Raw genomic sequence first — 24276 nt, 5'->3', positions numbered from 1 at the left:
CTTAAAAGCTCGCCTTTTATTAAAAAGGTAAATGCAAACTCTTTTCATTCTGAAGGGCACAAACCACGTTAGATTTCAGCCGTTAAACGCGCAAAAATGTCAGTACACCAGATAAATAAGCGCAACATATTATCAGTTGTATTGTATGCTTACAATACATATATAAATGTGTTAATCGTTAACTAATATTATGGGATGGTGTTTTTTGACTCGCGCCTTGATTTAAACGATTGCATGTCTTGGTGGGTTTGCGTAGCTTATTGTCAATATCTTTACACCTCTTTTTAAGACTTCATTTAAAAAGGTTTTCTTTTCTTCTTAATTAAAATTTAAAAGTAATACTTCACCGCTGCGAAGCCCCTCTAGCGCTGACGTCCGAGGTTCGATTACCGTAAGCGAGTGCAGTGAGTGTGTACGCCTGATGAGCCAAGAATAAGGGGGAAAGACGTGTCGCATACTCTTTGCATTATTTGACAGTAAACTATTTTCATCCATTCTATGATCTGCTTCTCACAACTGAAGGCACCGTGGCTGATGTTACCTGACTTGCTAGCCAACCATAAGCGTTACCTGGTAGGTAACCACCCACTCACTTCACTCCCTTACGGGAATCCAACCTCGGACGTCAGCGCTAGAGGCGAAGCCCCTAAAATTGCGCCACAGCGTGTGGTTCGTTTATTTGACAGCATGTAGATCGGGGTAATTACATTCACGGCATTCGTAGTCTGATTCACAATCTGATTGTATGGGTGGTTACCTACCAGGTAACGCTTATGGTTAGCCAGCAAGTCAGCTCGAAGTGATCACTCGACTGAAGGCAGCTTCACAAAAAAACAGATCCTTAACAAACTGTTATTGGTATATTTTCCCTCAATTTTAAAAGGTTTTCTTTTCTTCTTAATAAAAATTTAAAAGCAGTACTTCGCCGGTGCGAAGCGCGGGGATTTGAGCGACTGACGCATACAGACATATTCATGAGTGCAGGTACTTCGAAAAGAAAGCACCGTGTAAACCTAAACTTTAAATTAAGTTCATAGACCTACAACAGGTTGTCATTGATTTGAGGCAAGATTGCTTTTCTCATGTACAACTATACGTTGCATTCTTAACAGTAAGCTTGCACGGCTTGGACATATTACAACCTGAGTGCTGAACTGACAACGTCGTATACAAACAGAACTATAACAATCGTAATAAACAAACAAAAAAAAAAAGCAAAGAACCCTTGGATTTAATAAAAAGGCTCCTTCCTTGGCGAACCAAGGAAAAAGGAAGACCTTATATGGCGTTCGTTTATAAAACAGCGAAAAAGCTGTGTTAAGGCTGCTTCACAAAAAAACAGATCCTTAACAAATTGCTATTGGGATATTTTCCCTCAATTAAAAAAGCTTTTCTTCTTAATAAAAATTTAAAAGCAGTACTTCGTGGGGATTTAGATATATATATTATATATAGATGTATATAGAGATATAGATATATATATATATATATATATGTATGTATGTCTATATATCTATACTAATAAAAGGCAAAGCCCTCACTGACTCACTGACTGACTGACTGACTGACTCATCACTAATTCTCCAACTTCCCGTGTAGGTGGAAGGCTGAAATTTGGCAGGGTCATTCCTTACAGCTTACTTACAAAAGTTAGGCAGGTTTCATTTCGAAATTCAAAGCGTAACGATCATAACTGGAACCTCTTTTTTGTCCATATACTGTAATGGACTGCAGCTCGCTGGCCATGGGAGGCGGAGTTGCGTATCGCGTCATCACGCCTCCCACGTAATCACGTGAACTGACTGTGAACGCAGTACGTAGAAAACAAGGAAGAGCCCCAAAGAGCGCTGAAGAAAACATTCATTACACAATTGAGAAGGCAGCGAAACAATAAGAAGCGAGCGAGTGACGCATACAAGCATATTCATAAGTGCAGCTACTGCAGAAACAAAGCACGGTGTAAACCGTAAGTTTAAATTAAGTTTATAGAAATGCCGTTTGCAATACCATATTTGCGACCTACAAGTTTAATGAGAAGACACGAGGTATAAACAAGACTTTGGATCACTTTGTAACAGAGTTAAAATTGCTGTAGCAAGAAACTTTTAAGTGCCGGGTCTTAGCTAACATTAAATAAAGCCGTGGACATCGCAACATCACACAAGAGAGCGGCTCACGTGAACTGACTGAACGCAGCACATGTGATCACTCATTACACAATTGAGAAGGCAGCGAAACAATAAGAAGCGAGCGAGTGACGCATACAAGCATATTCGTAAGTGTAGCTACGGTGGAAACAAAGCACGGTGTAAACCGTAAGTTTAAATTAAGTTTGGCAAGATTGTTTTTCTCCTGTACAACTATACGTTGCATTCTCAACAGTAAGCTTGCACGACTTGGTCATATTACAACCGGAGTGCTGAACTGACAACGTGGTATACAAAGAGAACTATAACAATCATAATAAACGAACAATAAAACAGCGGAGAACCCGTGGATTAAATAAAAAGGCTGCTTCCTTCGCGAAGCAAGGAAAAAGGATGGCCTTATGTGCCGTTCGTTTATAAAACAGCGGAGAAGCTGTGTAAAGACTGCTTCACAAAAAAAACAGCAGAGCGCCTTATATGAGCAGGCAGACAGCTAAAGAAGGGAATCAATAAATAACTATAATCGTAATAAACGAACAAAAAATAGCGGAGAATCCGCGGATTACATAAAGGAAATGGGCACCTGAACAGAAAAGTGAGTCTCAAATACCTACACAATAACTATAACAATCGTAATAAACAAACAATAAAACAATACAGAACCGCTAAGCAAGGAGAAAGACGGCCTTATATGGCATTCGTTTATAAAACAGCGAACAGGCTGTGTAAAGGCAGCTTCACAAAAAAACATATCCTTAACAAAATATTATTGGTATATTTTCCCTCAATTTAAAAAGGTTTTCTTTTCTTCTTAATTAAGCGCGTGAATTTGGCTATATGCAGTGAGTGTGTACGCCTGATGAGCCCAGAATTAGGGCGAAACACGTGTCGCGTACTCTTTGCATTATTTGACAGTAAACTATTTTCAACCATTCTGTGATCTGCTTCTCACAACTGAAGGCACCGTGGCGGATGTTAGCTGACTTGCTGGCCAACCACAAGCGTTACCTGGAAGGTAACCACCCATACAATCAGATTGTGATTCAGACTACGAATGCCGTGAATATATATATATATATATGTGCATATGTATATATATATATATATATATATATATATATATATATATATGTAGATATGCAAATATTTATGTTCATATATATATATATATATATATATATATATATATATATATATATATATATATATATATATATGAACATATGAATATATATATGTAGATATGTAAATTTGTATATGTATATATATATATATATATGTATATGTGGATGTGTATATTTATGTATATATATATATATATATATATATATATATGTAGATTTGTGTATATGTAGATATGTTTACATAACCTCTTTAACACACTACTTCTCCGCTGTGAAGCGCGGGTATTTTGCTAGTCTATAATAATAAAAGGCAAAGCCCTCACTGACTGATTCACTCACTGACTGACTGACTCACTCATCACTAATTGTCCAACTTCCCGTGTAGGTGGAAGGCTGAAATTTGGCAGGCTCATTCCTTACAGCTTACTTACAAAAGTTAGGCAGGTTTCATTTCGAAATTATACGCGTAATGGTCATAACTGGATCCTCTTTTTTGTCCACATACTGTAATGGAAGGCAGCAAGATGGCCGTAGGAGACTGAGTCGCGTGTCGCGTCATCACGCCTCCCACATAATCACGTGAACTGACTGTGAGCTCAGTACGTAGAAAAGAAGGAGGAGCCCCAAAGAGCGCTGAAGAAAACATTCATTACACAATTGACAAGGCAGCGAAACAATAAGAAGCGAGTGAGTGACGCATACAAGCATCTTCATAAGACACGAGGTATAAAAAAGCACGGTGTAAACCGTAAGTCTAAATTAACTTTATAGAAACGCTCCCGCTGCCGTTTGCAATACCATATTCGCGAGATACAAGTTTAAAGAGAAGACACGAGGTATAAAAAAGCACGGTGTAAACCGTAACCTTAAATTAACTTTATAGAAACGCTCCCGCTGCCGTTTGCAATGCCATATTCGCGAGATACAAGTTTAATGAGAAGACACGAGGTATAAACGAGAGTTTGCATTACTTTGTAACAGAGTTAAAATTGCTGTAGCGAGAAACTTTTAACTGCCGGGTCTTAGCTAACATTAAATAAACCCATGGACATCGCAACATCACACAATAGAGCGGCTCACGTGAAGTCACTGAACGCAGCAGCAGTGATCACTTCCATGAATCAAACCTGTTCAAAAAACACATTACACAATTGATAAGGTAGGAAAAGAATATGAAACAAACCACGGTATAAACCGTAACTTTAAATTAAGTTTATAGAAACGCTGCCGTTTGCAATACCATATTCGCCCCTGCCAAGCGCGGTGATTTTGCTATATATATTAAACTATTTCAACCATTGTATGATCTGCTTCTCGCAACTGAAAGAGGGCACCGTGGCAGAAGTTAGCCGACTTGCTCACCAACCACAAGCGTTACCTTTTAGGTAACCACCCATACAATCAGATTGTGAATCAGACTACGAATGCCTGCAATGTAATTACCCCGATCTACATGCTGTCAAATGAACGAACCACACGCCGTGGCACAACGTTAGGGGCTCTGCCTCTACGTCCGAGGATCGATTCCCGTAAGGGAGTGCAGTGACTGTGTACTCCTGATGAGCCCACAATTACGGCGAAACACGTGTCGCATACTATGCATCTTCAAAGCACGGTGTAAACAGTAAGTTTAAATTGAGTTTATAGAAACGCTCCCGATGCTGTTTGCAATACCATATTAGATGACTTTGTAACAGAGTTAAAATTGCTGGAGCGATAAATTTTTAACTGCCGGGTCATATCGCGTGTTCTTGGGTAGGTACACCAAAAAATGTATACATTTATGCATGTAATGGGCAAACAAAAAATGTACTATACCCGAAAGCACTACAGTAGTACTCAATGTATCTTTACTTCTTAAATGTTAATGTTTTACTGTTTAATAATTTATACGCTTCTTATATGTTGTTCAGATTCTTTTATCAAAATACCAGTAACAGCGCACTGCATGATAACGTGGAGTGAATACACTTGACATGACCATTCATAGTATTTATCCTCTTTCTCTGTACATTTACCATTCGTTTGCTCAGAGGTTGATGCGCTTGCTGCTTAATGAGCAGCTCTTCACCCTAGCGTCCCGCTGCCTCTCTTCTTTCATCGGCATCTTTTCCCGTTAAAACTGATTTTTTTTAAAACTTAGTATGTTTTCTTTAATTTTTCAGTTAAGCTGGCACTTAAGTCTTCAATCTGTCTCAAGAATGTTTAGCGAAGGTGGTAGACAATGAAAACGGCAGCCGTACGCATCCGCCACGCACGCAGTGGTGCGCGCAGTTGTGAGTTGATTCTACAATAAAATAAAATAAAGATAAAAAGAGTAATAACTTGCAGCACCGCTATTCAATTACACTTGCCTAACGCCTCTCCTAAGGGGAAATACTGTGGGATCTGGGCATCCGTCAAAGCAGCAATCACAAGCCCGATTAGAAAGCGGGAAGCTGTGATTTGTCGTCTCCCTCCCATGTAACAATCACAGCCCGTGTTGTAACGCACTATGTATGTGTATGTATATGTGTGTGTATGTGTATATATATATATATATATATATATATATATATATATATATATATATATATATATGTTCATATGTGTGGGAAAGTGAATAGTAGATGTGACGTAGTATATGTGTACCAAATTTCAAGTCAATAGGTGAAACGGTTTGCGAGCTACAGGTGTTTTCAGATCCTGGACAGACAAACGCATAGCCACAGTAGCGTATTATAGAAGAACATTTTACTGTTTAATAATTTATATTTATATGCAATGTGCTTCTTATATATTACTTCATATTCTCATATGATAATGATGCTAATGTTGTTTATATTGATTTCTATGTTATTGTAAGTGCTCTTTATTTGTGGAAAAATAAATTTGGCAATTAAACTTATTTTATACATTCTACATTTTATTTTTTTCTCTTGCACTCAGTGAGCGAATCCACTGGGTAATCAGCTATATATATATATATATGTATGTATGTAGATATATGTAGATATATATATATATATATGTAGATATGTATATATATGTGTGTATATATGTAGATATGTATATATATGTGTATGTATATATGTAGATATGTATATATATATTTGTGTGTGTGTATGTATATATATATGTGTATATATATATATATATATATATATATATATATATATATATATATATATGACAGCAACACTCATAACAATAACAACACAATTACATTAACAATCATGTTACGTTATTTTTAAAGTGTTTCCTTTTCTTTTTCATAACCTCTTTAACACACTACTTCTCTGCTGCGAAGCGTGGGTATTTTGCTAGTATATATATATAGCCCAACTCGCTTCGCCAACTCCTGTGTTTGATTTACCGGATGTACAATACAATTTATTTTTTGTATAGCCCAAAATCACACAAGAAGTGCCGCAATGGGCTTTAACAGGCCCTGTCTCTTGACAGCCCCCCAGCCTTGACCCTCTAAGAAGACCAGAAAAAACTCCCAAAAAAAAACCCTTGTAGGGAAAAAATGGAAGAAACCTAGGGAAAGGCAGTTCAAAGAGAGACACCTTTCCAGGTAGGTTGGGCGTGCAGTGGGTGTCAGAAAGAAGGGGGTCAATACAATACAATACAATACATAGAACAGAATAAATCCTCAATACAGTATAAAAATAAAATTCTAGAAGTATGGAGTAGAATTTCACATTAGATGGTATCACATAATATGATTTGGATTTGTTTTAAGTCCTGGAGACCTCATTCTTCAAGCTGCCTCCCCCATTTTGCCATTCCACATCTGAAATAGTGCTAATCCGATGAAAGGACCCCTCATTCCCACGTCCCCATTCATCAGGAATGACTTTACCTTAGGCAGGCAATCTACAATTTAAAGAGATTGTTTTCTTCTTGTGAATTGTTACATATGCATTATTTTCACTTTTACTTTAAAAACTTTTGTAAAAACAATACTTGTTTCTTTGTTTCCTGCCCTGTGCGAGGTTACATCTCTTTCTTCCCAGAGGTATAATACTGCTCGTGTTGTGAAGGGTGTTGCGGCTGAACGTACGCTAAGGATATGCCTTTAGATCATTTGCTGTCTTTTTGCTGCTTGCTAGCTGCCTCTTCTGCCTGTCGCATGTCGTTGTTTTAAGAGCTTGGAGCACACGATGCTTACCTGCCAAAAGCAATCCAACAACTGCTAGCTTAGAGGTCTGTTGACTTGTTTTAAATGATGGCTCACTGCCTGGTCTCGTGTGACGTTGTAAAAGCAATACCTGTCTTTTATTACTGGCCCCGGGCGTGGTTGAATTCTTTCTTGCAGGATGTATAACTGCTGTTGCGCTGCCCTTCGATCTTTTTAAAGCCTGTACAGCTGCTGTCCTTTTTGCTATGGCCCTGGGACAATCTCTTGGCACCTAGTCTCATGTTTACTGTCCCCGCGAGACGCACCGTGGCAAGTCTCCTTGGTCTCGCGGGTCTTTAAAATGTCTTTCGAGATTATCACGTATCGTAGCCTTGCATTTGCTTTCCATTCCAGGATTTTATATATATATATATATATATATATATATATATATATATATATATATATATATATATATATATATATAATAATAATAATAATCATCACAAGATATTTTATAAAGAGCTCCATGTAGAATTCATACTACCGTGAACACACCGAGAGTTTCTTTCCACAACAGACTCTTTAGTATCACAATACCCCAGTTGAGTTTTGTGCAACACTTTAAAAATACAGCCAAAAGAGGCAACTCAAAATGCAATGCAAGATAGTATTTTATACTGGTTGTGCCATTTAGGAACGCATTCAATAAAGTAAATAACATTAAAACATTACAAATTAAATGTTGAAACAGCAAACTTAAAAAGCAAACATTACTGGTGCCATCTTACTTGTGTTTGATCAATACAACCTTGTGTGGCTTATTACAGTGGGATCCTGCAGCATTATGTTGTGCTGAATGAAGTTCTGTTTGCTGTAATTTGTTGCTTGTGCAGACTTATCTGCTATGAATCGAAGATAATGTGGTCCAATGTGAAAACCAGTACCTCTCCTAAATATAACTTGGTGCAGATTTTGCTTCGTGTTCGAGTTACTTATATATTCAGTGCGTCAACGTGCGCCTCAATAACCCAGTTATCCACGGAAACATGATTTCTAAAATGCCATGTAAACCTTGATTCTTGCTATAGAAGTAAGGTTATTGGCCTCTGAGAAACCTGGTAGATTCCTCCGCGAATAACACGGTTAGTGGCCATGTAAACCCTTACCCAAATTACTGTTATAGTTTTTGTAGTCTTTTGTATTTATTTGTAGTGTTAGCATCACACATTCTTTCAGCAGCCACAGGTAGAAGCGTCCACAAAATAAATTCCCAGTGGCAAATGTTCAAGCGATTGCATTGTTCCTTCTCCTGGCTGGAATAATCTATCACAACAACAACACTGCGTTGTCATATTACCTTTTTAAAGTAAAAAGTAACCTCATAAACAAAATACTTTTTTTGTAATAAAAATACCCGCGTTTTTGTTATTACAGCAGCACTAGGGCGTAAGACAAGAAGTACACATACCAGGTCATTTGCGGGGACCAACCACAAAGTCAAAGCAGGACCGAGTGTGTGCTGTGTGCAATCCGGTAACAGAAACATACAAGTAAAGCATCAGTTTGACTAAACATTTTTACAACAACAACAACAATGCGTTGTCAAATTACTTTTTTAAAGTAATGAGTAACCTCACAAACAAAATACTTTTTTGTAGTAAAAATAACCATGTTACTATTATTACAGCAGCACTAGGGCATAAGACAAGAAGCAGACATACCGGGTCATTTGCAGGGACCAATCACAAAGTCAAAGCAGGGCCGAGTGTGCGTCAGTCTGTTGCATCCGCATTATCTGTGCTAAGAAACTTGCCATCACAGAATGATGAAAAGAAACTGAATGCATCAGTAAAAGCTGAAATGCCGGTGTTTCAGAGCAACGGCAAGCGCGGGCGTTGTTTAGAACAAGTGTACCAGTATCTGATGACTGTGACCCCTACTTCAGTGGAGGCAGAGTGTGCTTTCTCAGCGGCTGGCGAACTCTGCATGAAGGTGCACTCTCGGCTAGACGACCGCATGCTCAACACGTTGTTCTTTCTTAAAAATAAGTGTTGCTCGTTCTAAAACTGTTCACATGTGAGATGCCTGTGCACTGTGTCATTCCCGGGAGCCCGGGATTCCCGGGAATGACATGTGGGATTCCCGAATTCCCGGGAAGGGATAAACCCGTCCAGAATGGATTCCCTAGTTTTTACTCTTTTTATGCAATAAAAAATGATAACATGAATAATAATGGCTTGTGGCTGCCAGATGGCCCTTCAGTTGCCCAAGCCCCAACACATACACGCAGACACATGTTTTGCCACACAGCACACATTTATTATAGTGGGAAAGCACTTTTCCCTTGCTCCCCACCGCAGCACAGTTCCAAAGCAGACCTAGCACCAATACAAATAAGACACATTGCTTTCTTCTTCTTTCTCTTTCTCATTCCGCCCTCACTCCTCATTTCACAAGCTTCGTCCTCTTCCACCCGACTCTGACACCCCGGTTGAAGTGAGGTGGCTCCTTTCATGCTGCTCCTGGGAGTGCTTCCAGTGTCGCATCCTTATGACCCACGGGAGCCCTATACACAAGGGCTCAACAATCCCTGTCGCATCCCCTGGCCCATCCCCATGGAACCCAGCAGGGCTGTAGCAAACTCTAACTCCCAGTGTACCCTGTGGGAATCTGTAGCGACGTAATTGTTTGGGGGAGGCAGTGCCCTTTATAAGCTACCTCCCCCTGTCCTTCCATTCGGGAGAAGTCCCGGCCGGGAAACAATGCCACCCGCCTATTTCAGGCTACAAAGGTTTTCCAAATACTGTGTACAGTGGAACCTCATGTCACGAACATCTTGTACCACGTACAAATTGGGTTACGACCAAAAAGTTCGCCAAACTTTTGCATCTGTTCACGACCACACACTCGGGTGATAAACAAGCCAGTTTCCCTTCCGGTTCATACACGCTGATGATTTCCGCACGTGTTCAGTCTCTCTCTGTGCATTCCCTGTGCAGCGAGCGAGAGAAAGAGAGAGAGAGAGAGAGAGAGGGAGCTGGCTGCGTAAGGCCGAGAAGGCAGTTAAAGAATGAACCGGGCTTGTTTTTAAAGAGACTGATTGGAGCATTGTTTTAACCTCGTTGTATTTAATGAAAACTTTTTTCAATTGGATTTTAACCTCCACTTCATTTCTGTTTACAGCAATCGGTTCGTAGCGTGCATTGTTGCAATGTTATTTTTCTTGGTTGTTTATTAAATTACGGATTTTTCAAATGTTCATGGTTTTCCCTGTGCTTAAAACTCATTAAAAAAAGGTTTTCTCAGTGTTATTCAATGTTTTTATATTTGGTTTACTATTACGCTGTGCATTCTTTGGTATAATTAACTATTTTTGTGCTTAAAAATCTTTAAAAAAAATATATTTACATACAGTTTGTACGGTCTGGAACAGATTAATTGCATTTACATACAATCCTATGGGGTAAATAACTTCGGGTTACAACCAAATCGGGTTACGACCAGAGTTTTGGAACGAATTATGGTCGTGACCCGATGTTCCACTGTATATTTAATTAGAAAAGTTTTAATGTCAACAATTACAGCTTTCAAAGGTGTATGACCTTTTTAGCAGTCAAGACTAATACAACTTTTTTTTTTTTACATATTCAGATCATATTGGTGTGGTCTTTGGTAACATTCTCAGCACCTTCATATGGAACTATTCCCTATCCAGTATGGGGAACGGTGCTTGGATGGTTTATTTTAGCCTTCTGCATCATCTGGATTCCCATATTTGCTGTTTTCAATTTTGCAAAAGCCAAGGGAGGCATATTGGAAGTAAGTCTAGAAACTAAAATTAAAGAGAATGTCTGCTGTTTATTTTTTCTGCATCGTAGTGGGCTTAAATGTAGATTAAATTACCAACTAAGTGAAGAATTTAACAGCTATTATTAGTATGTGAATAATTTATAATTTATAATGAATACGTTATAACATGTGAACCGCAGAGTCAACATTATTCAAATAGTATTGGTTTGAATGAATTTTCTTTGTGTTTGGTTAAACCATGTACCTTACATTTAACATTTCGTAATATAATTTTAATATATTCAATGAATAAGAAGGTAATGTTGCATGATAGCTGGAGACACACTTGTAATTTTGACTGTCCATCCATCTATGCATCCATTATCCAACCTGCTGAATCCGAACACAGGGTCACGGGGGATTTTGACTATCCTATAGAATTAAGTTTCATTGAGGATTTTTAAGCAGGCAAGATTATGAATATTTAAAAAAAAAGTTTTAAACAAAGAAAAATAAAATATTTTGATATTTCTCTTTTTCCAAAACAGCGCTTCAGGCAAATTTGTTCTCCTACACCTGACTGGGGCCCTTACCTTGAATGCCACCGTGGTGAAAGGTACAAGAATCAGGAGAGTCCACAGAGGATTCAGCAATCCAAGCAAAACGAAAATGATTTATCGGTTGTTTATGCTAATGATATGCTAATGATTTCATCAGCAAACTGTGATTAGATGCGTGTATAGAAGGCTACCAAAGAGATTATTGTAGAAACATCACCAGCAAGGAGTCAGATAAGGTGAAATCTGAAGCCAGTGGGCAATCTCATGGGATAAATCGCAAAAAGAAAATGTCATCTCTATGTGACACACATACAGCGTGTATTCATTGGCGCAAAGCATTACTGCGTTTTGTGCATATTTTTTTTTAAATCATATGCTTAGCCTAAAGATCAAAAATATTAGGGACTGTCAACAAAAGTTGCTAGTATGAAGAAATAATAATTTTATCATTTTCATGTAAAGTTTAAAGACAGTTAATAGTAGATTTACTGTAAATAGCATCATTTTGTGATTTTATTCATATGCTAGTCTGTTTCTTAAGTTCCGAGTAGATAAAATGTTTTTCTACTGAATGTCATTGAGGACATCATTTTTGGAATCTTAACTGTTGGCAGTTTACTTTAATTTTATTTTATTGATGGGACATTTCATGCTTCTAACTGTCTAAAGGTCATCAGACATTATTTGTATGTGAAGAAAGGAACCTCTCATCTATGCAAAGATTGGGCTTTCGTTTTCTTTTTTAGTTCCAGTTTGGTCAGTTGCAGTATACACGGGTTTATGCTCACCACTGGTGTCATTTACATTTAACAGGGGTGAGGAAGGCCGTTTGTCATTATATCAGAATATAATCCTACCAAAGGATCACTCCAGTAGTATGTAAATAACTTGCTATGTTGCTCCATTGCCCTACTGTTTTGTGTGAACAACACAGCCATTTTGTGGGCACAGTCCAGTAAGATATTAATGGGGACTAAATCAAGGAGATGATAGTGTAGCTTAGCGCCTAATCACAGTTTGTCATATGTACAACAGGCTGGCCTTTATCCAGAGATCATGAGGGGTCTATGATTTAATCAATAGAAAATGATTCTATGGTATGAATTTATAGATGGGAATGAAAAGTCATAGCTTGGTAAATATTCTGAGCACACATATATTAGGTAGGTTCACGTGAACATCAGTGTTCATTGGCAAAATTATCTAACTCAAATGTCTTTACTGTAAAACTGGATTTGAAATTGTTCTGTGCACTTAAATATATGTGAATATCTAGCAGAGAGGGCATCGCATTATCAAGGTACTGTAAAAAAAACAAAAACAAACAAGAAAAACATTTCAATTAAATGTCCTCCGTCAAGGAAGCACTTATTAGTGAAAGGAAACATTTTCACATTTTGTACTTTTTCAGTTTCTTCTTAAATATGTTTGTAAATAGCAATCTGAATTTCTTTTTGTAGTGCATTTTAAAAATACGTTTTTATGAGCTATGTAATCTTAGATAATTTGAAAACCTTTTATTGAACATATCCTGTTCTGTTTTAAAGGGGGTAATGAATTCTGCACAGTTTTTGAGCCCCACTGCAAAGAATAGAGCTTTTTCATGTTATTTTAAATTTCCAATAAAATTGATGACTTGCTTTGTTTGTTTCTTTCAAAAATTTCAATTGCATTCACAAATTCTTTACATTTTTTGGTATGCTTTTTCCTACACAGTCTTGACGTAATTGTTGTATTGGCTTCTTGGGTATAATAAATGTTATTCTAAAGCATTGATCCATTCATCCATGTCCCAGACCACTATAGTGGACCATTTAGTGTATAATAATTAGGACTGATTTGGGAACGTTTCACAAGTATTATGCACTTTTATAAATTTCAGTCAGTTCAGACATGGTAACTCATTTGTTATAAATGGATATAAATAATGTAGGAGTGCAGTGTCACATTGTCTTGAAAGGAAATGGCATATTTTCCTAACTACAAGACATTACACTCTTCTTTTTCTGTGATCAGATGTACAGTATATTACTAGGATCAAGAAAAAACAGAAAAACACTAAAAATGAGAAACAAAGTAACATCATTCACTGCAACCACCCCTCATTCTTTCACCTTAGCATACAATGATCAGTCACAGCATTAAAACCACTGACAGGTGAAGTGAATAACATTGATTATTTTGTTACAATGGCACCTGCCAAGGGTGGGATATGACAGGCACCAGGTGAACAGCAGTCAGTTCTTGTTAAGGTGATGTTTTGGAAGCAGGAATGATTTGAGGAACATGACAAAGACTTCATGGTGTTGACATGGATTTCAAACTCTCAAGTTCTCAGTCTGACTGAGCATCTGTGAGATGTGCTGGAAAAATAATTCTCATCAAAGAAGACCCCACCTCTCAACTGGAAGGACTTAGAGGATCTGCTGCTAGCATCTTGGTGCCAGATAGCACAGGACACTTTCAGAGGTCTTGAGGAGTCCATACCTCAATTGTTTTGGTGGCACAAGGTGGACCTACTCAGATATTAGGCAGGTACTGTAGGTTTAACGTTATAGCTGATTGGCGTATTATGCCAAAAGGAGTGATGGTGATGCCCACTTGTCACATTCTCTAATGTGGGCAGGTAAAGAAAGAAAGAAAGAAAAAGAGGATCATCACCTGCTATGGCCTCATTTTTGTTGGCATTACTAGATGTTCTGTGTAATTCATGCTGCAGAAAGATCCAGGTAAATTAAAAATGAGGAAAGCTAATTTCCTAAAAGTAGTGATGGCTTGTATTGAGAAACAAGCAATGCTTTGGTAGTTACTCTGTGCAAGCAGCATGAACTTCAAATGGTAAGAGGAGACACAAAAAATAAAGAGTTTGAGGCAAAGGTAGAGACTGCAATTGAGAACATCTAGAAGAAAAAAAGATGAGGTGGAGAGGGTTGTAAAATCCAGAATGCAGAGATAGGATGAGCAATACCATCATATGTATGAAAATGTACCAGAGATCTAGGGAGGTTCAGCACATATTTAAATGGAGTCAGGTACTAATCAGGCTTCATGGAGAAAATGTTTAAATTGTGCTTCAATAGAGGGAGAGGCAATGAGGAAAAACCACAAGGGGGGCTGTTTATAACAATATGGGATTTAAGGATTTACATGGTGACAGAGGACAGAGATGTGGTTTTGAAACAAAGATGTTTGCAAGGAACTTAAAGTGGTAAGATGAGAAAAGGTGATAATAGATTTCAGTACTAGGTGAATTTGCAAACAGAAGAAAAGAAAGGGCTGGGGGTGACAAAGGGTGGTTAGAGATGTCAGAGCAATTTCATCTTGGACTCAACAATCAGGTCAAGATTCAAGAGTTGTACACAGAATGGAAAAGTATTGGGTCAACCGCCCCGATAGATAGATAGATAGATAGATAGATAGATAGATAGATAGATAGATAGATAGATAGATAGATAGATAGATAGATAGATAGATAGATAGATAGATAGATAGATAGATAGATAGATAGATAGATAGATAGATAGATACTTTATTAATCCCAAGGGGAAATTGACATACTCCAGCAGCAGCATACTGATAAAGAACAATGTTAAATTAAAGAGTGATAACAATGCAGGTATAACATTCAGACAATAAATTTGTATAACTTTAACATTTACCCAATGGGTGGAACTGAAGAGTCACATAGTGTGGGGGAGGAACGATCTCCTCATTCTGTCAGTGGAGCAGGACAGTGACAGCAGTCTGTCACTGAAGTTGCTCCTCTGTGTTGAGATGATACTGTTCAGTGGATGCAGTGGATTCTCCATTATTGACAGGAGCCTGCTCAGCGCCCATCGCTCTGCCACGGATGTCAAACTGTCCAGCTCCATGCCTACAATAGAGCCTGCCTTCCTCACCAGTTTGTCCAGGCGTGAGGCGTCCGTCTTCTTTATGCTGCTTCCCCAGTACACCACCGCGTAGAAGAGGGCGCTCGCCACAACTGTCTGATAGAACATCTGCAGCATCTTATTGCAGATGTTGAAGGACTCCAGCATTCTAAGGAAGTAGAGTCTGCTCTGTCCTTTCTTACACAGAGCATCAGTATTGGCAGTCCAGCCAGGTAAGATGTAGGAATAATGATGTGGTAGAATGCCACCTGAAGGGAGGTGGGTGATGACAACACCATTGGTAACCAATTTCACAGAGTAGACAGTAAGTAGCATGACTAGCAGATGAAGGGGGGGGGAAGAGAAGCAATCAGCAGTGACCTGTGAAAACTACAGTATATATCCTTTGGGCTCAGAAAAAGAAGCAGAGTAAAGAGGAAGCAAAGAGACAGACCCAAAGTAGACAGATGAAGATATCATCTATTTCTCAATGTTAACTATGAACTACAGTTGTAAAAGGAAAGAACCAAATCCAGTCACTAAACATTATTCTTGCTTGAAATTTAAAAAAAAAAAGAAACAAGAAACAAAGGAGGTTACTTGCTTGATATTTTACCGCCAAAGCAAGAAAGACAAAATGTTCTTGACATTTGTAATTTGATATTCTTAAACAATTTGATAAAACTATAAAATAACCTAAATTATAAATATCTGCCATACCCTGATAAACCATCTGCCACCTCTGCCATCCTTCCAGCCACTACAGCCAACTGTTGAATATTTTTATTAATACGACACCCAGAGGCAGCTGAAGGCCAGTGGACGTGTGCCTTTTTCCTGCCTTCTTTAAAGTGGGATAGAGACATTTGTTCTTGAGTGATGCTTTCTGTGCCTTCTACAGCTCTTTGTTCTTAAATTAATCCAAGAGTTAAGGTCAGTCAAAGTCCAATTACTTCTCTCGAGAGCTCAAATGTCCTGTCACTGTGCGGGTGGTAAAAGGAAAAGTGAGACTTGTACATGAGGGTTAAAATAAAAGAACCTGTTCTCTAATGCCACCTATAGAATGCAACCCCTATTTCTGCATGAAAAGCAATCGGGTTTGTAACGTGTAGCTTTAAATTTTTCCCATCACTGGGAGCACAAACGTTTTGTATTCTTTCTTTAATTAGCAACAAATAAACAAGCCATATGATGGAATTAAACTGCATAAAATTTTATAATGTGTTTATTAACATAATATTGTTTTCAGACACAAGCAATAGGAAGAAAATTTTATTTTTACATGTTGAGTATTTTTGTACTTCTTTTTATATAATAAAAGATTTTATACAATACCAAAACAGTATTCTAAAAACATCCCTTTAAACATTTTACCCCAGAGTTGCTTTAACAAATTAGGATACTTTCTCAAAAAAAAAAAAAAAAAAACACTAGTTAAGATGAAAAAATACATTAAAAAACATGGATACAGATGTTTGTTATTTTTTGCTGAAAACAGCGTGCCATTAAAACCTGAACTTGGTCAGTAAAGTGAATAGATCTTCTTGTGTTAATGGTGCTGTGCGCTTGTGGGCTTTGTAAATTACCTTACAATTACATTCTCTGCTTAGGGCTTAAGGTGTATTTATTGAGATTAACTTCTGGAGCTGATTGAGGCCCTTTTGGCCCTGTCTGCAAAGCCAAAAGGGTTAGAAATTAAATGAACCCGTTTTCTGATTTGTAAGGACACAACCATGAGCCCTGGAAACAAACTCTTTCTCCAAATAGAAGTCAGAAATTGAACTGGGGGTAAACATCTGTAAAAAAAGAAAATCAAGAAATTAAACAAGTTAAATCATTTCATTAAATAAATCACTTACTTGTTAAGTGACAGTAATTCATGTTGTGACAAGGAATAAAGTTCAGCCCCAGATGATTTTAATTATTACAGTATTATTTAAAGTAAGCCTCTTTGGCACATAATCAAAAAAGTAGGACAGTTGGATAGATGTGAACAATTTGAACAATGCCAGTATGAAATGCAGTACATTTGAAATAGAAACTGAACTGTGTGATGAGCAGAAATCTAAACTCTACACACATTACCAACTTCAGAATTTGAATAACAGAAAGTCATTTAAGATGGCATGGAAAAATAAAATATGACAGCCAGTCAAATAAAGGTTTTGGGGAACCGCCCCGTATAATGTCCAATGGACAGGTCAAAATAATTGCTGAAACATGCAGGTTCAATGAAAGCATTTGATAAACTCATAAAGAAAATGGGGTGTATTTATACAGAAACAGAAATGGCTACAGGAAATTAAAGGAGGGAACTGACGTCTTGTTTCTGACATCTAAGTGATGTTATTATCGAGGGCTGGAAAATACTCTTCGGCCATTTTGGCTCCGCGATATGTTGTTTATTTTTCTTCCTTGCTTCTGCGGAGAAAGAAAGAAAAAGGTCAGTACCCTTTTTTAAAACTCTCTGTCTCTCGACCGTCTACTCACCGTGGGTTTTGTTGACTGTCTCCTAATCGCGAGTACGTGACATGACCGCTCACTTAGCCCAGACCGACCGGGTTGGGCGATCTGCACCGAGAGGTCATAAACGCGAGAGAGTGCATCCGCGTTGGCCTGCAAGGCACCCCGACGGTAAACGACGGTGAACCTATAAGGCTGAAGTTCTAAAAACCACCTGGTAACACAGGGGTTAGACTCCTTGTGCAGTGCCATCCACTGTAAGGTGGCATGGTCCGTAACCAGAGTAAACTCCCATCCTAACAGGTAGTACCTCAAATGGGTTACCACCCATTTATAATCGCCAAGGTCTCAAGTTCCACCGCTGCATACCTCCTCTCATGGTCCAACAGTTTCCAGCTTAGATACAGTACGGGGTGTTCAGCACCGTCAATGCATTGGCTCAACACGGCTCCGAGTCCTGTGTCAGATGCATCAGTCTGGAGAATAAAAGGAACAGAAAAATCAGCTCTTAAAATCTGTGCTGACGTCAGGGCTGTTTTCAAGTCACTAAATGCAATCTCAGTAGCGTCACCCCAAACCACTTTTACAGGTGCCGTATTCTTCGTCAGATTTGTCAAGGGTGTAGCCACCTCTGAGAATCGCAGGACAAACCTATGGTAGTAAGCCACTAATCCCAAAAATGCCTGCACTTGCTTCTTGGTAATTGGACGGGGTCATGTGATAATGGCTTCGACTTTCGAACACTGTGGCTTTACAGTACCCCTGCTCACTAGGTAGCCTAAATATTGGCTTCTTTCAATCTGAAATAACACTTTTTTCGGATTGGTACGAAGTCCAGTCTGCGCCAGTGTCGAAAGTACCGCTGTTACCTGCAGTATATGGTCCTCCCAGGTGTCGGAAAAGATGATGACATTATCTAAGTAGGCGGCACTGTAGGCCTGGTGGGGCCGTAACAGAGTGTCCACCAGACTTGCTGGTGCCCTGTGCAAGCCAAATGGGAGTACCCAATACTGCCAGTGTCCGCTAGGGGTGCTAAAAGTGTTTTTTTCTCAGGCGGAGGCCGCTAAGGGAATTTGCCAGTATCCCTTCATCATGTCAAGAGTAGTTATATATTGAGCGTTACTGATCCTCTCCAATAAATCATCCACTCGAGGCATCGGGTAGGCATCAAATTTGGAGACCTGATTGAGGCGTCGGAAGTCATTACAAAACCTCCAGGACCTGTCAGCTTTGGGAATCAGAAGAATAGGACTGGACCAGGGACTGTGGCTTGGTTCAATCACTCCCATTTCCAGCTCCACTTCTGCCTGCTTCGCTTCGGGAAGCCTATAGGGTCTCTCTCGTACAACCACCCCTGGGTCTGTAATGATGTCGTGTTCAATCAGGACAGTGCGGCTGGGTTGCTCATTAACTACTCCTGTCACCGAGAGGATGGCTGATTCCAGCTCCTCTTGTTGTTTCCAGGACAACTGTGTACCGAAGTTAAGGTGAGGATGTTCTGCAAAAAGGGAGCGGGGCTGGCCAGAGATAGTTAGCTTCCCTGTCCTTCCACGGCTTCAGCAGATTTATGTGATGTACCTGCTCAGTTGGTCGACGATTGGGTTGTTTAACCAAATAGTCAATGAGCCCTTTATGCTCTTTGACTTCGTATGGCCCTTGCCAATGAGCCAACAATTTAGAGTGTGATGAGGGTATGAGCACCATAACGCAATCACCTGGGTGGAATTCCTGGAGGGTTGCGTTTTTGTTAAAGCACTGTGCCTGCACTGTTTGAGCCCGCTCTAAGTGTTCTTTTAGGACCGGTCTGATTTTGGCCTATCTGTCGCATAACTGCGTGATATACTCTAGTATATTTGAGAAGGGCAGTGCCTCTTCCTCCCATCCTTCTTTTAACATGTTGAGGAGACCTCATGGTTGTCTTCCGTATAGTAACTCAAAAGGAGAGAACCCCGTAGAGGCCTGAGGGACTTCCCGATAAGCGAACAGGACAAAGGGGAGTAACTGATCTCAGTTCCTCCCATCCTCGCTAACTACCTTGCGTAGCATCTGCTTCAGGGTCTGGTTAAATCATTCTACCAATCCATCTGTCTGTAGGTGATAGACCAAGGTTCTCAGATGCCGTATTCTAAGTAACTTGGCCACTTCCCTGAATGTCTCCGAGGTGAAGGGAGTCCCTTGGTCCGTTAAGACGTCTTTGGGGATCCCAACCCTAGTGAACATCCCTACTAGTTCCCGTGCGATATTTTTGGTATTTGCTGAATGTAAGGGGACAGCCTCTGGATACCACATGGCATAATCGACAATGACCAGAATATATTTATGGCCACGAGCAGAGGGTTCACGGGGTCCCACTAGATTAACTCCGATCTGTTCAAATGGTATGTCGATTAAGGGAAGGGGAACAAGAGGAGCATGGTCCTGGCATGGAATCTGGTGCAGTTGGCACTCCGGGCATGAAGCACAAAAGCACCGGACCTCCTTGTTTATTACTGGCCAATAAAATCGTAAATTAATACGCTCAAGTGTTTTCTCGGTGCCCAAGTGGGCTCCTAATAGATGTGAATGGGTTAATTCGCACACCTGCCACTGGAAGTTGCGTGGAATCAGCAGTAATTTTTTCAGTTATCCTTCATGCTCTGCCACTTGGTACAAGAGTTCATTTTCTAGTACGAAGTATGGCAATCGTGGATTGGGATTGTTGGGCGTGTGTCCATTAACTGAGACAACTGCATTTCTAGCATTTTTGAGTGAGTCATCACTCCATTGCTCCCTCTTAAAGGAGAACGGGGTGTTTTTAAACTGAGAAGCCATTGCCTGCATGGATCTGAGTCGACCTCAGTGGGCGGGGCGTTGGGGGGGTTGAGGCTGTCCCTCTGCCTCGTCACACTGAGTCGATGCATGACACATAGGAGTTGCTGAGCATGGCGTGGAGACAGTTGGACTGATGTTACCTTTGTCTATCACCAAACCCACATTAGATACAGGTGTTGGGTTCTTACCACTTATACTATCAGACCAGTCCCACCCCAATATTACGGGATAAGGTGGATTAGGTAGTACGGCAACGACGAGGCGCGTCATAGAGCCATTGAATGTAACTACACAGGAGGCAGATTTATAGAAATGGGTATCCCCGTGTATATATCTCAGACTGGTCTTGAGTTGTAACCATTGTCGCGGTAGAACCAAGGGGCGAGCAACAAAGGAGATGTTACACCTCAAGTCAAACATCGCGGTTACCCTATGACCATTCACCAAAACAACACCCGTATAAGGAAGAGACAAAGAGTTAATTAGGGCACAGTACCTTTCTCCTTTACCATGTGAGCAATCCATCGGTTCGGCTGGCCAGGCTGGGAACATATGTCAGATTCCCCCACACTTGAAACAGCGGGGGGGACTGTAGGTTTTCTCTCTTCTTTTAGTCGAAGCATCTGTGGTTTGTCAGAGGGACTCAAGGGCTGCAGCATGTACCTGTCTAGGTTGGCACGAAGACCCATCCAACCCTCCTGACTTACAGACCACCCAGTGCCTTTCCACCACTTCAATCAGGGTGTCCTTGGTAGTGTAGTTCTGCCGGCGAACCTGCTAGGCAAGATTATCTGGGAGGGCAGTTACAAAGGTCTCACAGGCCAGCTGCTCAACCACTTTCTGCACAGAATTGACATCTGGCCATAGCCAGCGCCCCAGCTTATTCCAGACCTCAAAGGCCTGCGTTCTTATAGCCCTCTCAGTGTCAAACTACCACTCATGCCAGTCCCTCGCCTGCTGAGCCGCTGATACACCGTAGCACTTGAACACCTCTAACTTGAGGGTGGTGTACTCGGCGGTCTGCTCCTCAGTCAGGTTGTAATAGGCCCTCTGCGCCTCCCCTTTCAAATAAGGTGCTAGTATGTACGCCCACTCCGACCTCGGCCACACATTGTGACGGGCCGTGAATTAAAAAATAAGAAAGTAAGATTCTACATTGTCCCCCTCTGTGAAATAGGTTAATTGAGGGGGTAGAGACCAAGCAGTCTCCGATTTTACCGCAGCCGCTCTGCGAGCCTCCGCTTCCGCTAACTGGGTCCTAGTTTCTCCCATGTGTAACTTGACAGTCCCGAGTTCTGCCATAATCATACCCAGGACAGTATTCAGGTCTTGTTCCTCCGACATGGTACCGGAACAATAATCCTGCCGACTAAGCCAATCTGTGGAAAAATAAAATATGACAGCCAGTCAGATAAAGTTTTTGGAGAATCACCCCATATAATGTCCAACGGACAGGTCAAAATAATTGCTGAAACAAGCAGATTCAGCGAAAGCATTTGACAAACTCATAAAGTAAAACGGGGGGGGGGGGGGGGTATTTATACAGAAACAGAAATGGATACAGGAAATTAAAGGGGGGAAGTGATGTCTTGTTTCTGACTTCTAAGTGACGTTGTTATGGTGTATAAAATCTGTACATTTTGGTTTCCATTATATTTTGTTCGAGACAAGACAACAGATGAACTAAGACAGATCAAAGCAGGTTTCCTTACACCTCACTTTCAAACAGCTGTTTCCAACATTGAAAGGAAGACATTCTATTTTACAACCTGGGAAAGGATGCTGAGCTGACACCTCAAGCTATTGGATTACTTTATGGACGGACATCTATGGCCTGGGAAAGGGAAACAGGCAATATCAAAGAACTTTATTATCTGGGAAAGAGTTTGAGCAAAATTCATCAATCACATTGACAGCCAGCCTATCAGGTGCATGGAACATTCATGTGCTGTGAAACCATGGCATGGAACTTTATAATAAATATGCCTTGGTTTTGGAAGAAGGAGAAGAGAAGGAGAGGAGGAGGAAGGAGAAGAAGCAAAGAGAAGGAGGAGAAGAAGAGGAACAGACCAAGACGGGATTGGTCGTCAGAAAGGCATCATGAACATCAATTGCTAAATCAAATGCCTCCCTGGGACATTCATCCTTGTCATCTGTAACTTTTTTGTAAACTATTCCTAAAGACTATATATATTCAGACTTTTCTATCAGTACCTATTTTCTATTATTCTTTGTTCCAGTGGTATTATTTATTACTCTTGTAATAAATACCATGCTGCTTTTAACTTTCTATGCTTTGTCTTAATGTCTAGAGCAGGGGTAGGCAACGTCGGTCCTGGTGAGCCGCAGTGGCTACAGGTTTTCATTCCAACCCAATTGCTTAATTAGAAACCAATCATTGCCAATCTCAGACCTTATTTAATTTTATGGCTTGTTAGTCTGTGCAATGTAAGGCTCTTATAACGTAGATTTTTTTCCTTTCCAAGGATATCATCCAAATGCTATGAAGCCTAAAACAGATCATTTTCAGTCTGTCACATTTTTCTATTAAGTGTTTTATTAAATCAAACAGTGCATGATGAACACACACAGATGTAATTGGAAAAAAGCTAGCTGGAGAACTGCTGGCTGCTTTGTCTTTTACATCTTATTGCTAATAAGGAGCAATTAAAACACTGAATGCAGCAGTTTAAGATTGAAATAAGCAATTAAGGTTGGAGAACCTTAACAAGCGAGACCACTAAAATGAAGCATCAAAATGTCACTTAAGCAATATGTGCTTCATCAGCAATAATTGAGTTCTTGTTAAGGAACTGGGTTGGAACAAAAACCTGCACATACTGTGGCTCACCAGGACCGACGTTGCCTACCCCTGGTCTAGAGTGATTGAATTAATAAGGTAGATTTCTAAGAGCACCTGGCGTAGCTGGAGATTTTGCCATTAGCTCAGTGCTGCGGGGTTTTAAGGCTGAGAGTGAGGCGCCACTCAATAGTTAGGGACAGTATGAGAGGAAGGTATTCTTGGCTGATAAATGGCCTATAGTCAAGGATACTGAGTCTTTGTATGTTTTAATATTTTCTTGGAGACCAAAAGTAACATTTAGGTCTGAGGTCTATTTAAAACATCATATGTTGTCCGTGCTGATAATAAGTAAGCCTCTTGAAGTGCTGAGTGACAGGCTGATGTGTGGTTTAAAGTGCTAAGGGTTAATCAGCATGTGTGTGTCATTCATGGGGCACTGTTGTGGTTAGGGTCTGTGTGTGTGTGTTTATCTATGTGTGTGTGTGTTCATTTTAAAGTGCAACAGTAGACCAACCCGATAACGAACCTGACGAGAACATTTACCCTTGAGAGAACAGGTAAAGGGTAAGTAGAGGGAAATACTACGATAATACAGACGTCAT

General features: G+C 39.9%; 1 protein-coding gene across 1 annotated transcript in view; it reads left to right on the top strand.

The window, feature by feature from the left end:
- The window catches only part of LOC114663145 (sodium- and chloride-dependent neutral and basic amino acid transporter B(0+)-like), a 151948-nt gene extending 139843 nt beyond the window's left edge, over positions 1-12105 (top strand). Inside the window, exons 13-14 of the mRNA XM_051935438.1 lie at positions 11031-11198; positions 11717-12105. Of these exons, the coding sequence (XP_051791398.1) occupies positions 11031-11198; positions 11717-11899 (351 nt within the window). The 3' untranslated portion in view covers positions 11900-12105. The remainder of the gene's footprint in view (positions 1-11030; positions 11199-11716) is intronic.
- The last annotated feature ends 12171 nt before the right edge of the window (positions 12106-24276 follow it).

The sequence above is a fragment of the Erpetoichthys calabaricus genome, chromosome 12 (genome assembly GCF_900747795.2).
Source record: "Erpetoichthys calabaricus chromosome 12, fErpCal1.3, whole genome shotgun sequence".
Taxonomy (NCBI): domain Eukaryota; kingdom Metazoa; phylum Chordata; class Cladistia; order Polypteriformes; family Polypteridae; genus Erpetoichthys; species Erpetoichthys calabaricus.
Note: the sequence above shows the minus strand (reverse complement) of the source record. Positions and strands in the feature narration are given on the sequence as shown.